A 13,943-nucleotide genomic window follows, 5' to 3' on the forward strand; every position below is an offset into this window, starting at 1 on the left:
ATGGCTCGCAGTCGAATAGCTGAGCCTGCCAGAGGACCCCTTCCTCACACGCCTTCTTTGCCTCCTCCTGGCTAGCCAGGCTAATTAGGGCTGTAGCCCTTGTAATACCTTCCCTTGTTGGGATCCGGAACCGAACTCTTTCAACTGTCGACAGTCCAGTCGACCTGCCGAACTCCTCCTCCGTTACCCCCTTCAAGTCTCTCTCCAATATCCCCTTCGCTAGGACTGTAAAGGTCCTCTTCCTCTCCTCTGCAGCCTCCCCGAAGGCCTTTGTTATCCACCCTCTATTCCCCTCCTTTTCGTGCCACTCCTTTGTTTCCGTGTCCCTAAATGTAACGATCACATCACCACTTGGGAGCCTCCGGGCCGCAATGGCTCCCTTCCTCTCCGACGCCCCGGTTAACTGCCTGGACCACTTCTTGTGGTAACCTCCTCGTTAACGATGGCTCCGTCGACCCCCGAACTAGCACCTCCCTATAAAGCCTTCCTGGTATAACCTTCTTCGGGGGTTCCTCGGCCGCAACCGTAGCCCACGAACGGGCTGTCGATACGGCCCGACCCCCTTTCTTTAACTCCTGTATTTCCTTCTGGAGCTCCCCCGTTACCTTTCCAACCTCCTCCTTCACCACCCCCGCCACGGCCTCTATAATAGTCTTCCGGAGGCCCTCTGAACTAGCCGCTTCGAGGGCCCCGATCTTTGATCTTTGCTTCCGTAGTCATTCCATCAGCTCGTCGACCATATAGTACGCCGTGTCCCGGTCGTCCGTCTTCACCGTATCCATCAGCATCCCAGCTATTGTCTCGTCCTTCAATCCTGCAAACGGGGTGCTCCCGTCGAGGCTATCGTTGTCGTCGTCGTCATCGTCGTCGTCGTTCATATCTTCATCGCTTTGGTGAGCTCTAATTGGCTGGGTTCTTCCGGGCGGTGGGGCGGGCCCCACAACTGGGACAGATTTTTCCTTTCCTCCCGTCGACAGTCCCCCTGTTCTCGAGGCCATTGTAGTTGCCCACAATGGCTCCCGCAACAGTTGGGCCGCGGCCGGGGCTTAGAGCATTGCAAGCCCTCTCGAATGCAGGTGATTTCGTGTATTTTGACGCAGTTAACGCAAAGCTGTCCCTTTTCATGGCCAAGGGGTCTATGAGTACCCTTCTATAATAACATGCGTAAAATTATGAGTATAATCCCAAATCTAGTAAACTATGGTAACTAGTGAAATACAAGGGAAGGTAGAAGAAATATTAAATAGTTATATTAAAGTAAGTTAAAAACCTAATAAATTGTAGAATAAAGCTATAGATACAGAATACCAGGGCCAAATATGGGATTGTAGATGACGATGTCTACAACTTTGACGAGACTGGGTTCATGATGGGCATGATCTTCCCAGGTATGGTAGTTACGACCTCAGATGGCCGTGGCAAGGCAAATCTGGCCCAGCCTGGTAATCGCGAATGGGCGACTGTGATCCAGGGGGTCAACGCCCTTGGCTGGGCCATCCCTCCATTCATCATCCTGGCCGCGCAATACCACCTCGCCAACTGGTACCGCGAGTGCAATCTACCACTCGACTGGCGCATGGCAACTACCGACAATGGCTGGACTACCAATGCAGTTGGCCTTGACTGGATCAAGCACTTTGACTACCATACGGCGCCCCGGACAAAGGGTATATACCGGTTGTTGATCCTCGACGGCCACGAAAGCCACCACTCCACCGAGTTCGAGCTCTACTGCCGGGACAACAAGATCATCACACTCTCCATGCCCCCGCACTCTTCCCACAAGTGCCAGCCACTTGATGTTGGCTGCTTCGGGCCACTGAAGCAGGCCTACGGTCGCTATGTTGAGGAGCTCATGCGGGCACATATCAACCACATCAGCAAGCTCGAGTTCCTTTGCGCCTTTCGCGAAGCCTTCTTCGCTTCCATGACAGAGAAGAATATCCAGGATGGGTTTGCAGGGGCCGGCATCGTACCATTCGATCCAGAGAGGGTGCTTTCTAAGCTGCATGTCAAGCTTCATACACCAACACCCCCAAACTCCCGGCCTGGCACTGCACAACCTTGGGTCTCTAAGACCCCACACAGCCCCCAAGAAGCCAGCTCGTAGTCAAACCTTATCAAGACTCACATCGCTAGCCATCAAAACAGCTCCCCAGCTTCAATGTTGGCTGCTGTTGACCAGCTAACCAAAGGTACAACGGCTGTAATGCACCAGGTGGCTCTCCTTCAGTCAGAGGTCTCTTCGCTCCGCAAGGCCAACGAGGCACTGAGCAAGCGACGGAGGGCCAAAAAAACACGTGTGCAGCTTGGAGGGTCACTTACTGTACAGGATGCACAGGATCTACTAGACCAGAGGGCTGTAGGTAAGGGGGGAGTGCAGGAAACGCAGCCGGATGGTAGTGGTACAGGGGGGGCTCGTACGAACGTTCGGTGCTGTAGTAGATGCCGCAAGCCTGGCCATAATGCCCGCACTTGCCAGGAGGGTGCAGAAGCCACTGATACAGCTGTTTCTGATGTAATTGTAGTTATTTCCTAGTGTTGTTGTAATATTTCTAGGGATAGTTAATGTAGTGCTGTGGGGGCTGGGTCATTCGTTGATATGGGTCATTCGTTGATAATATACGTTATAGCATAGTAAAACAAGAAGTAGTAACCTCATGGTTAGAAGAAATAGTTAAGGGTATTTATTATAAGAAGTACCCGATATTATTAACCTTCAGATTACCTGTTAAACCTAGGCTTTAAAAATGATTTATAAGGATTATGATATTATTATTATTCATACTCCGCTATGCCCTAGGGCGTGCCGGACCCTCAGCTATTTAGTGTACAGGAAAACCGTGCCCTCCCGGGCCGGTGAAAAACCCATACCAACAATCAAGGAGCGATGCGTTTTAGTGAGCCCACATATACAAAGAGAGGAGGCCTCCTGGCCTCCGAACGGGGGCGCTTCAGGCCACCGCTTCCAGCTCGAGCCTCCTGGCTAAGTTGTACATCGGCAGCTTCCCCGAGTCCATCAGCCAGTCGAGGACTCTCCTCGCGAGCCGTGCAGTCGTGGGATTGATGCCGTGTAGAACAGAGTAAAAGTCCCGTCGTGTCCGAATTCCAGTTCTCTCCCGTCTTCGAGTCAACGGTGGTGCCAAACACCACACTACCAGGTGTTCGGCAGTCTCTCGTCCCTCGCCACACTCGCAGGCAGGAGTCAGAACCTCCGGGACTTCCCATGTAAACAAGAAGTCCCGTAAGCCTATTGCTCCCGTCCGGATTTGAATCAGCAGTGAGCTCTTTGCCTTGCTGAGACCGTCGTGCCTCCTTAGGGTTTCGTTCCGGAATAGCGTCTCCTGCTGATGGTCAAAGTCGTCCGCCGGCCTGGTGATTGCCCTGCCGTCCCGTTCCTTTAACCACCTGGCTTTCCAAGCCTCTTCTACTACCCTGTTCGTATCAACGGTTCCCCCCGTCCAGCGCATGACCGTGCCCGCGGCTCTCTCCACCGCCGTAGGCCCTTGAGGTCCCAAGGTTCGCGGTCGGCCCCTGTTGCCCCTCCTCGAGCTAAGTCTCTGCTGTATCTTGCGGCAGGCGGTGAGGACAACGCTCCCCGCCGTCTTCTTGCCGCTTTGACTGTCGTCTAGGTCGGTTCGCTGGAGTCTGGTCTCAAAGTCCGCAAGCCGTTTGTTGAGATATAGGTCCAACGGTGGCACCCATGTCTCCGTCTCGAGGTTGCGGATGGGGGTAGACTTAAAGGCTCCCGCCACAATCCGCAAGCTCTTGTTCTGGGCCTTCCCGAGGGCCTTGGTGATGCCTTTCTTTGCCGGCTCGCCTCCCACATCCGTGGGGATGTGAAACGATGATGCGCCATAGGCCAGCGCCGACCGGATGCACTTTGTGTACACTTCTCGCGCTTTGGCTAGCCCCATCCCCCATGTCTTTGCCACGATCCTCGACAGGGCATAGCTCTGGGTCCTCAGCTTCTTCTCCACCGCCACCAGTTGGGCCTTCCAGTTGAGTTTCCAGTCCAACCAGACTCCCAGGAACCTGGCAGACCCTTCTGGTTTAACGGGGCTGGTGCCTCCCCTTGGGTTGGCAAGGTTTACTTGTTCGGTCCACTGCCGTCGCCCTTTGTTGAAATGGATCAGTTCGCTCTTTTCCGGGGCGAACTTCATCCCCCGACTGTCCGCCCATCGTATACACGTTTCCCACGCCGCCTCTAGTTGCCGGACATTGGCTTCGGGGTTTCGACCAAATACTAGAAGGTTGGTGTCATCCGCAAACCCTGTTATAGCCAAGTGAGGGTGCTCGTCTTTTAGCTGCTTGTATAATGAGGAAATGTAGAGGATGAAGAGAACAGGGGAAAGGGGTGAGCCTTGGGGGACCCCTGCCCGAATTGCCGTCGGCGCCGCCGTCTTGCCGTCGAAAAGAAGGGTGGCCTCTCGACCGGTCAACCAATCTCTCGTCCAGAGGACCAGCCACCTCGGGAAGCCCATTTCTCGCAAAGTTGCTAGCAGTCGGGTATGGTTGACCGTGTCAAAGGCTCCTGAGATGTCCAGTTGCAATAGGGATGCCGCACCCTTCTGTCTCCACGCCTCCTGGACCTGAGCTACTACTAGCCGGACAGCCAGCTCTGTAGAGCGGTGTGCCCTGTTCCCCATTTGTTCATCTGGTAGGAGGCCGTTGACTTCTGCAGCTTGAGTGACCTTCCTGGCGACCACTGACTCTATTACCTTCCCCAGGGTTGGCAACAGAGCAATGGGCCTGTATCCCCCCGGGGTCTGATACGCCGGCGGAGCCTTTCCTGGTTTCGGTAGTACTACAGTCTTCAGGATTATGATATTAAGGATTTTACTCTAGTGCCTATAAGGAATAACCCTAAATTAGTGAAACCTCGAGACTTAATAATAGATACTCTCCTCTTAGTAACTAGAAGGAAGGATCGATTATATCCCTCCTATAAGTAACCTATAAGCTTTAATTCTATTTTGTACCGGCATAAAATACTTTAGTATAGTAGACGCTAATGGAGCTGACTAGTTTAGAACTATCTTAGGATTATTATATACTTCTAAATTTATAACGTGATCCAACCCCAAGCGACGCACACTCCTAAGCGACGGATACCCCTAAGCGACGCACTTTTCCACGCGTCACACATTTCCATCTGCTATACAACATTTCCCCGCGACCAGCAATGGCAACTCACTGTAAAGAAAGCCAGGTTATCCTGACAATTGAAGCTATTCGACGAGAACAGAAACTTAGTCGCCGGAAAGCTGCAGCAATCTACAACGTGCCCGAAGCTACGCTCCGCCACAGAATGAACGGACGAACGCCAAAGTCCCAGTCACAACCTGCACCTCATCGATTGGCAGATTGAAGAGGAGGCAGTTGTTCGATATATATTGGACCTAGATGCGCGAGGATTTCCGCCCCAGTACGCTGGTGTTGAAGATATGGCCAATTTGCTACTCGCGCAGCGCGACGGCGGACGTATCGGCAATCACTGGGCCGAAAAGTTCGTCAAGCGACAACCAAAACTCAAGACGCGTTTCAATCGCGCATACGACTTCCAGAGAGCCCTCTGCAAAGATCTAGAGCTTATTGGCGCGTGGTTCAAGCTTGTGCACAACATGAGAGCGAAGTACGGCATCCACGACTGCGACCTCTACAACTTCGACGAGACCGGCTTTATGATGGGCGTTATCTGCGCGTCTATGGTAGTGACACGCGCTGATTGACGTGGAAGGGGCAAGGCAGTTCAGCCTGGGAATCGGTAGTGGGCAACTGTCATCGAGTGCATCAATGGCGAAGGGCGGTGCCTCCCGCCGTTTCTGATCGTGCAAGGCATGTACCACCTCGCAAACTGGTACACAGAGAGCAACCTTCCGCTCGACTGGGCTATCAAACCAACTTCCAATGGGTGGACCGACAACGAGACCGGCCTAGAATGGGTCAAACATTTTTATAAGCTCACAAAGTCTCGTACGAAGGGTGTGTATCGGTTGATTGTGCTTGATGCGCATGAGAGTCACCTGTCGGCCAAATTCGAAGCCTTTTGCAAGCAGAACAACATTGCCACCATCAGCCTGCCGGCTCACTCATCCCATATAACCCAGCCACTCGATGTTGGGTGTTTTAGCGTCCTGAAAACGGCGTACGGTCGGCAAATCGAGCACTTCGTCAGAGCGCATATCAACCACATCACCAAGGTCGAGTTCTTCCTCGCCTTCAAAGCCGCCCACTTTGCCGCCATGACCGAGAGCAACAACAGAGGGGGTTTCAGAGCTGCAGGTCTAGTACCCTTTGACCCCGATTCAGTGATATCCAAGCTGGATGTCAAGTTACGGATGCCAACACCAACTGGTCCCCCCTCCGCCGCTGCCGATCCTTGGTCCTCCCAGACGCCACGGAACCCAACAGAGGCTGTCTCGCAATCCGAGTACATCAAAAGTCGGATTGCCCGTCACCAGGGAAGCTCGCCGACGCAAATTCTCACTGCTGTCGACCAGCTTGCGAAGGGGACGCAGGCGTTGGCGCACTCGGTTGCCCTAATGACGGCTGAGATACGTACCTTACAGAAGGCAAATGAGGCACTGAGCAAGCGCCGGAAGGCCAAAAAAACACGTGTGCGTCTTGGAGGATCACTTACTGTAGGAGATGCACATGATCTATTAGCCCAGAGAGAGGTGCAGGAACAGGTAGAGCGTGAAACGCGGGAAAATGGTGGTCGGCGGGGTCAAACATAGACGACTCCACGGCGTTGTGGCAAGTGTGGAAAGCCTGGGCACAATGCGCGCACGTGTCAGGGAGATGTGGTAATGTCAGATGTATATAACCCTGTATAGTTTCGGTGTATTACAGGCGTTGTGGTGGTGTAATTAATGTTTCTTGTCGTGTGGTTGTGGAAAAGTGCGCCGCTTGGGGGTGGACCACGTTAATAGAATTATTATTATATTATTTCCTACACCGATATGCCCGTGGGCGCGCCGGTCCTTCTACCGCTATTTACAAAGGAAACCGTACCCTATGGGCCGGACAAAAACCTCTGCCTACCCCTTCGCGACTACAATGTATGAATCCATCTTACTACGAAAAGAAAGGAGCCCTTTGCCGGCCTCCGGACTCTCTAGCCCTCTCCCTCCACGGTTTCTAGCTCTAGCCTTCTGGCTAGACTGTACTCCAGTAGCCGACCAGAGTCCATCAGCCAGCCAAGGACCTTCCTAACAAGCCTAGCGCTCCGGGCACCTACTCCCCGTAGTACGGTTTGTAAGTCTCCATGTGACCGAATCTCCCGGTGTTCCCACGGTCTCTGTAACGTTGGGTCAGGACACCAAGTGCTCCACTGTCTCCCTGCCTTCCCCGTACCCGCAGTAGGGGGTACGGACCTCCGGGACCTTAACCCTGAATAGGTAGTCCTTAAGGCCTATATCAACCCCCTCTTGCCTTGGTCTCTGTTGCTCCCACCGGGCCTGCCAGACTAGTTCCATCACTTCGTCGGTTTTCAACTTCTTGCCTCTCTTTTCTCCTGTCTTCCACCTCTGGCTAGCCCACCGGCCCACTATAATAGTGGCTTGCTCGGTGGGTGTTGGGGCCTGCGGGCCATGACGGGCTTCTGTCCTCGGCCCTTCTTCTTCTTTCTAAACCTGCGGTAGACTCTTTGCAAGCCTCTGTGATCAAGTGCCCCGGGGTAGTCTTTGGGGCTTCTGGTCCCGCCCCTGTTTGTAGGGTCTCTTTGCGTAGCCGGTCTTCGAAGTCGGCAAGCCGTTTGTTGAGGTAGAGGTCCAGTGGTGGCGCCCAAGCCTCCGTCTCTAGGCACCTAATAGGGGGCGATTTATAAGCTCCAACCACCATGCGGAGGCTCCTGTTCTGAGCTTTCGACAGAACCTTTGCGATCCCTTTTGGCTTGTTGGTCCCCCCTGGAGCTGTTGGCTGGCGGTAGCTAGAGGCTCCGTAGACTATAGCACTGCGAATGCACTTGGTGTACACCTCTCGGGCCCGGGCAAGGCTCGGGCCCCACGTCTTGGCCGCAATCCTTGACAGGGCAAAGTCCTGGGTCCTTAGCTTCCGTTCAACTGCCTGGCAGTGAGCCCTCCATGATAGCTTCCAGTCTGTCACGAATATGCCAACAGGTGGGACTCGGGGCGCGGGACGCCCCGAGCCAATCGCTCGGCGGACCAGTCAGGACAAGGAACAGGAACATCAGTCAAGCTGCAAGGTGCTAACGTGCTATGGTGCTAGGACAGAACATAGCACATAGCAACATAGCACCTGGCGTCCCATAAGGAAAAGTACGGAGATACTTCGAATCCTAGATAGTATATAGCCATTCGTTCTGGAGAGCTCTGGGAGTTCTCCAGTTAGCAATCACAGCTACAGTTCGCTACAAGCTCGAGAGCCGTGCACCCTTTGGCTGCACCGAACCTAAGCACCCTTGAGAGATTACCTTCAACCGAAGCTGAACCCTAACAGGACAGGGTCCTGAAGTAGGTTCGTCACAAATATCTATCGGTATAGTACTATCGATGGGATAAGAAGCTAAGGAGCTAAGGGCTTGGCTATATGGTGAAGATGGAGCATGGACCACCGGATTACATAACCTACTAGGTTTGGTTCCGTGACAGTACCTCCCCCTTCCAAGAGTGTTCGTCTCGAACACTCCAAGCAGGCCTTATACAAGCTAGGAAAGAAATTCTCACACTAACCCTACTGCCATTCCGAGATGTTCCTTAGCGTTAATGTATCGTTCGACAGTTCGGACGTGTTGCATAGCGGCGAAACCCACTCGGCGGACTATCATCCTGAGTCGTGTAGAGCGTCGTGGTCCCATTGCGGGCTGCTGGAGAGCACGGGGCCGCTTTACCCAGTGTGGTGGCTTGGGCTTATCCGGGTTAGCGTCGTGGAATGCTAAAATAGCTTGTTCTTGGCCTTTAAATCTGACGCGGGTTGCCAGGTTGGCCGGTGATGCTTCCACTTGATCAGGTAGTGGTACCCGTCTTGGTTGTGGCAGTCCAGAAGTCCATCAAACAGCCATTTTTCTACTATCTCTCCTGTGCCGTCGTCTCGTTCCAGGATGCGGCCACGAATGTCCCGAGATTCTGCTTCGTTTATTTCGACCTGGACTCTCAGACCATGTCCTGTGATTGCGAGGCGTAGCAGCAAATGGTGGAACACGGGAAAGATCCTCATCTCTTCGGGCAATTCCAAGGCACACGCACGGGGGTAGGAGGCGGTAATTTTGTACGGTCCTGCCCACTTATCGTCTCCCTTCTTCATCGGCCTATTGGTCTTCATGTTCCGGGTGTTGACAAATACTCGTTCTCCCACCGAGTACCGGGGAGCATCCTCGCGACGGGCGTTGGCGTTTTGTTCGTACCGCTGGGTGGCTTCGGCGGACAGGGCTTTCAGTTGGGTCAGGATCTGATCGAACCGGTCCGCAATATTGTGTGCGCGCATGAATTCCTTCTTTTGCTGCGGAGTCTTGTCCGGAGAGCATGGGGTCCGGGGCTCGAATCCCAGGCGCGGGTTGAAGCCATAATTGGCAAAAAATGGCGAGAAGCCCGTGGTTTCACTGACCGTGTTGTTGGAGGCGAACTCGGCGAGCAACAGCCAATCGACCCAATCGTCCTGGTGGAAGTTCATGAATGCCCGTAGGTATTGTTCCAAAATGGCGTTGACCCGTTCTGTCTGGCCGTCGGTTTCCGGGTGGAAGGCCGAGGAGGGTTTCAGTGTGATTGATAGCCGTGCAGACAGCTCCCTCCAGAATTCCGAGACGAACTGGGTTCCTCGGTCCGAGATAATTGTGTCTGGGGAACCGTGAAGGGCGTAAACTCGCGCCACAAACTGCTCTGCCAGTTCTTCTGCGGTCAAGCTGGTGACCGGGATGAAGTGTCTCATCTTTGTCAGCCTGCAGACGACGACGGCGATGTGTTTGTACTTGCGGCCCGTCCGTTCGCAGTCGGGCAGCGGTGTGATGTAGTCAACCGAGATATCTGACCAGGCACGGAATGGGACGGCGAGGGGGTGCAGGAACCCGGCGGGTGACGTCCGGGGGGCCTTCGTTCTGACACAGAGCTCGCATGCGCGGGCGTAGGATTGGACATCTCGCGACAGTCGCGGCCACCAATACGTTCTCGAGACCAGCTCTGTCGTCTTGTATCGGCCCGGGTGTCCAACCGGGCCCGAGGAGTGGGCGCGGTATATGATCTGGATTTTTAGCTCGTCGTCGTCGGCGGGGACAAACAATCGATCCCGGTAGTAGATTCGCCCTTCCACCACCTTGCAGTCGGCCATGGCAATCCTCATCTCTTTTCGGATTTCTTTAGGCCAGCGGCGGGTGGTATGGTCTTGGAGCGAGTCGAGGGCGATGCGGATCATGTCGCTTCTCTGGTATGCATGGTCAATAAGGTCATCGATCGGCGTAGCATCGTCTGATAGAATTAGCCGTGCGGGGGCGGCAGTGATATCGCCAGCCTCATTGGCTTCGCGGATCAGTTCGGCGAGTACCGCTTTGTCAAAGCGGTCAGGTGGCAGCATTGTTCGCTGTCGGTTCTCGATGCGGTCATCGTCGGCATCCGCGCGAGCTGGGCGGTCCTCTGGTTTACGGCTAAGGGCGTCGGGGCGAATTGCCTTAGAGCCTGGCCGGTACGTGATCTTAAAGTTGAACCCGGTCAGGAACTCCGACCAGCGGACTTGTCGCTGGTTTAGCGCCTTTGTCGTAGTGAAGTATTCTAGGTTCTTGTGATCCGTGAGGACGTCGAACGGCTCCTGGGTTCCCTAGAGCTCTGGTCGCCACTCTTCCAGACACTTGACGATGGCTAGAAGTTTCTTATCGTAGATTTCGTAGTTGCATTCCGCGGCGCTGTGCTTTGCCGAGAAGTATGCTACGGGTCGCAGCACGCCCTCATCATCGATCTGCGAGAGTACTCCCCCGGACGCCCAGTCTGAGGCGTCAGTTTCCAGCACTGTTTTTCGGTCGTAGTCAAACATGGCGAGGACTGGCGCGGTGATGAAAGCTGTCTTGAGGGCCTCGACTGAGAAGCCCCTGATAAACTGTCGGTAGAAGTTGGCAAACCCCAAAAATCGCTGGAGATCGCGGAGGTTCGTTGGCTGTTTCCAGTCTCGGATCGTCATCACCTTCGCGGGGTCCATCTCCATGCCCCCGGGCGTGATGATCAGGCCTAGGTATTTGGTCCTGGTGGTCTCGAACTCGCACTTGTTGATGTCGATCTGGAGGCCTGCATCTCCCAGGCGGCGGACAACTTCGCGGACGTGGTCACGGTGGTCTTTCCTGGATTCCGAGTAGACAAGGACGTCGTCAAGGTATGCCGTGCATGTCTTGTCAAGCAGGTCAAATAACGTATGGTTAATGAAGTGCTGGAATGAGGCGGGCGCGTTTCAGAGGCCGAACGGCATCACCATGGACTCGAAAAGGCCGAATCTGGTGATGAACGCCGTCTTCCACTCATGTCCCTCTGCGATGCGGAGCTTGTTGAAGGCGGGCGATGATATCCAACTTCGTGTAGACCTTGGCACGGCAAATGGCATCGAGAGTCTCGCGGACCAATGGCAGCGGGTACCGGTTCTTGATTGTGACGCTGTTCAGGCCTCGGTAGTCTTGACAGATACGGACTCCCCCTCCCGGCTTCGCAGCGAGGAGAAGGGTCGCGGCGCACCGAGCCCTAGACTCCCTGATGAACCCCTTGCTTAGGTTGTCGTCCAGCCACTTCCGCACGACCTGTAATTCCGCGGGCGACAGAGGGCGTGACTTTTGGTACGGGGGTTCCCTTCCCGGCTGGATTTCGATTTTGTGACCCCACGACCGGCGGGGCGGTAACTTGTTTGCGTCCTGTGGGGAGAAGGCTCTGGCGAGATCGTGGAGCCAAGGGGGAGTTTCTGAAGAAGCTCGGTGCGTGACAGTTCCGGCTTGTCCTCCATGAACTTGTTGACGTCGGCTGTCGTGATCTTTGCGAGCCGTGTTGGGTGGTAACATTCATCGATGAAATCATGGAATTCTTCCGGGAAGAGCATCTTGGCCCGAACTGGGCTACCCCTCCCGAGAAGCACGGGGCGGAGGTCTTGATGGTCGATGTCAGGCATGACCGTCGGGCGCTTCGGTTCTTTTGTGGCATTGTCGAGCTCGTCCCAGGTGATCTTGAAAACCCTGGGTTCCTGGGGACTGGCTGTATTGGGCGAAATTGATGGCTCGGACCATGCGGATATCGGCCAGGTCGGGGCGGCCCGTCTGCGGGGCAGGCCCGCTGTGGTCCTCCGGGGACGGTGCCGCCCGTGGCGGCAGCATCTTGGGAGGTGTCTTTCCGCGGCGGCGTTGGCCGGCGACGGGGCGTACCTGAACTGGGTGCGTATTTCCTGCTGTGGCGATCATTCGGGCCCTGGACCCACCTTCTGACGAGGTGCTCCTGGTTTTACAGGGATCTGTGCCTGACGGGAGCGTGAGCTGTATCGGGAATTCTATTGTGCCTTCCGCCTTTGCAGGGCGCCGTGGTTCCTCCGGGGCGTCTTCGACTGTAGCTTGCCAGCGCTTCCGCGCCAGCTTATCCATCGGCTTGCTTTGCCGGACCGTATTGCGCCTGGGGTGCTCCCCGATAGATAGGCGGGGTGTTTGGCGCGTCCCTTCTCTGCCCAGACGCATGGAGTATCGGTTCACCTGGGATGTGAAGATCGTGGAAGCTCTTGGGCGGTGCCCGCTGGACGGGGGCGCGGTTGTCGAGCCACTCAGGGCAGCAGAGCGCCCGGCAGTAGTCGGAATTAAACGTGACTGACAGACTGGCCCAGTCGATGGCCGGGTTGTGACGCTGGAGCCATGGAAGGCCGAGGATGACCGGCGTTTCCGGGGAGAGGTCGGTAACGAAGAAAAGGGCCTGTTCCTCGTGGTTTCCAATCGTCAGTGGTGCAATAAAGTAGCTGTCGACTGGAAGCCTAGCTTTCTTCCCATCTGCCAGGATGAGGGTGCGCGGGTAAGGAGTTTTTAATGTTCTGATGTTAAGTTGGTCGACAAGCCTCCTATCGCAGAAGGCTCGTGTTGAGCATCCGCTATCAATCTGGGCATTCACGGGTATGCGGTGGTGCGCAGGGGACATTTGGGCTAAGACAATCAATGATTTGCTATCCGTGGACCTCAAACGGAGCGGCTTCCTTGACAGGAGAGCCCTCGAGATCCAATCTCGGCCTTGTGTTACTCTCGACCTCTGTCCGCGGCGATGGACAGAGGTTACTCGTTTCTCTGTTCCCCGGGGAAAAAATGGTCACTACCCGCTGCCTCGGACGTGGGCGTGATCAGTGTTGATGTACAGGAGTCTGGGGTTGATGAGTCGACCTCGCTGGTCGCATATCCCGCGGTGCGGATGTACTGGGAACGGTCACCGGGCTGAAATCGTGCTTGATCGTTCTGCCAGTTGTGGACCCTGGCGTCATGCGGCGAAAGGTTCCCATTGTTGCGGTGGAACTGCGGGCGCGGGTGCTGTGGGCGCGGCATTTGCTAGTAGTCCCGGGGGAGGGGGGCGGAGGGGCGGTTCGGGGGACCAAAGCGTGCGTCGGCCCTCCTCTTTTCCTCACACTCGCCGATGCCGTGGCCAGGCCTCTTGCAATAGAAGCAGAGGCCGTTTGCCTGGCACGGTTCTTTGGAGACAAACGGTCGGCGTATGGCATCAAGCTGCATCGGGTCCCCGTCGGCATGCTGGATATTCACCGGTTCTCGGTCGGGGCGGAACTGGGAGGTCTGGCGAGGCTGGGTGGGTTGGCTATTCCTTGGGCTAGGGCTTGTCATAGTGTGCTGCTTCCTGCTGGCGGTCCTAGAGTTTTTGAAAGAGCCTACACCACTTCGAAAATTCCTCGGTCCCAGGTACGTCGACTTGTGCGCGCAGCTGTTCGGCGAGCTCGTGTGACACTTTTTTCTTCAGGTCCTCAACTCTCTGAGCATCGGTTTTGTGGCA

At 55.2% G+C, this 13,943-nt stretch overlaps 6 protein-coding genes across 6 annotated transcripts; 2 read left to right on the top strand and 4 right to left on the bottom strand.

The window, feature by feature from the left end:
• Positions 1-716: 716 nt before the first annotated feature.
• On the bottom strand, positions 717-998 carry CHGG_05506 (uncharacterized protein; the record flags this gene model as incomplete). Its single annotated transcript, XM_001221600.1, has 1 exon — positions 717-998. One exon carries the CDS (start codon positions 996-998, stop codon positions 717-719), a length of 282 nt encoding a protein of 93 aa, XP_001221601.1.
• Positions 999-1,200: 202 nt separating this feature from the next.
• CHGG_05507 (uncharacterized protein) lies at positions 1,201-2,110 on the top strand (the record flags this gene model as incomplete). The annotated part of the gene is made up of 2 exons (XM_001221601.1): positions 1,201-1,203; positions 1,298-2,110. 2 exons carry the CDS (start codon positions 1,201-1,203, stop codon positions 2,108-2,110), a joined length of 816 nt encoding a protein of 271 aa, XP_001221602.1.
• An 844-nt stretch (positions 2,111-2,954) lies between these two features.
• CHGG_05508 (uncharacterized protein) lies at positions 2,955-4,649 on the bottom strand (the record flags this gene model as incomplete). Its single annotated transcript, XM_001221602.1, has 1 exon — positions 2,955-4,649. The coding sequence occupies one exon, from the start codon at positions 4,647-4,649 to the stop codon at positions 2,955-2,957; it is 1,695 nt and encodes a 564-aa protein (XP_001221603.1).
• Positions 4,650-5,447: 798 nt separating this feature from the next.
• On the top strand, positions 5,448-6,740 carry CHGG_05509 (uncharacterized protein; the record flags this gene model as incomplete). Its single annotated transcript, XM_001221603.1, has 2 exons — positions 5,448-5,711; positions 5,772-6,740. 2 exons carry the CDS (start codon positions 5,448-5,450, stop codon positions 6,738-6,740), a joined length of 1,233 nt encoding a protein of 410 aa, XP_001221604.1.
• Positions 6,741-8,898: 2,158 nt separating this feature from the next.
• CHGG_05510 (uncharacterized protein) lies at positions 8,899-11,983 on the bottom strand (the record flags this gene model as incomplete). The annotated part of the gene is made up of 3 exons (XM_001221604.1): positions 8,899-10,701; positions 10,804-11,328; positions 11,519-11,983. 3 exons carry the CDS (start codon positions 11,981-11,983, stop codon positions 8,899-8,901), a joined length of 2,793 nt encoding a protein of 930 aa, XP_001221605.1.
• Positions 11,984-12,545: 562 nt separating this feature from the next.
• On the bottom strand, positions 12,546-13,686 carry CHGG_05511 (uncharacterized protein; the record flags this gene model as incomplete). The annotated part of the gene is made up of 2 exons (XM_001221605.1): positions 12,546-12,872; positions 13,303-13,686. The coding sequence occupies 2 exons, from the start codon at positions 13,684-13,686 to the stop codon at positions 12,546-12,548; spliced, it is 711 nt and encodes a 236-aa protein (XP_001221606.1).
• Positions 13,687-13,943: the final 257 nt, after the last annotated feature.

Source organism: Chaetomium globosum, genomic scaffold, assembly GCF_000143365.1.
Source record: "Chaetomium globosum CBS 148.51 scaffold_3 genomic scaffold, whole genome shotgun sequence".
NCBI lineage: Eukaryota > Fungi > Ascomycota > Sordariomycetes > Sordariales > Chaetomiaceae > Chaetomium > Chaetomium globosum.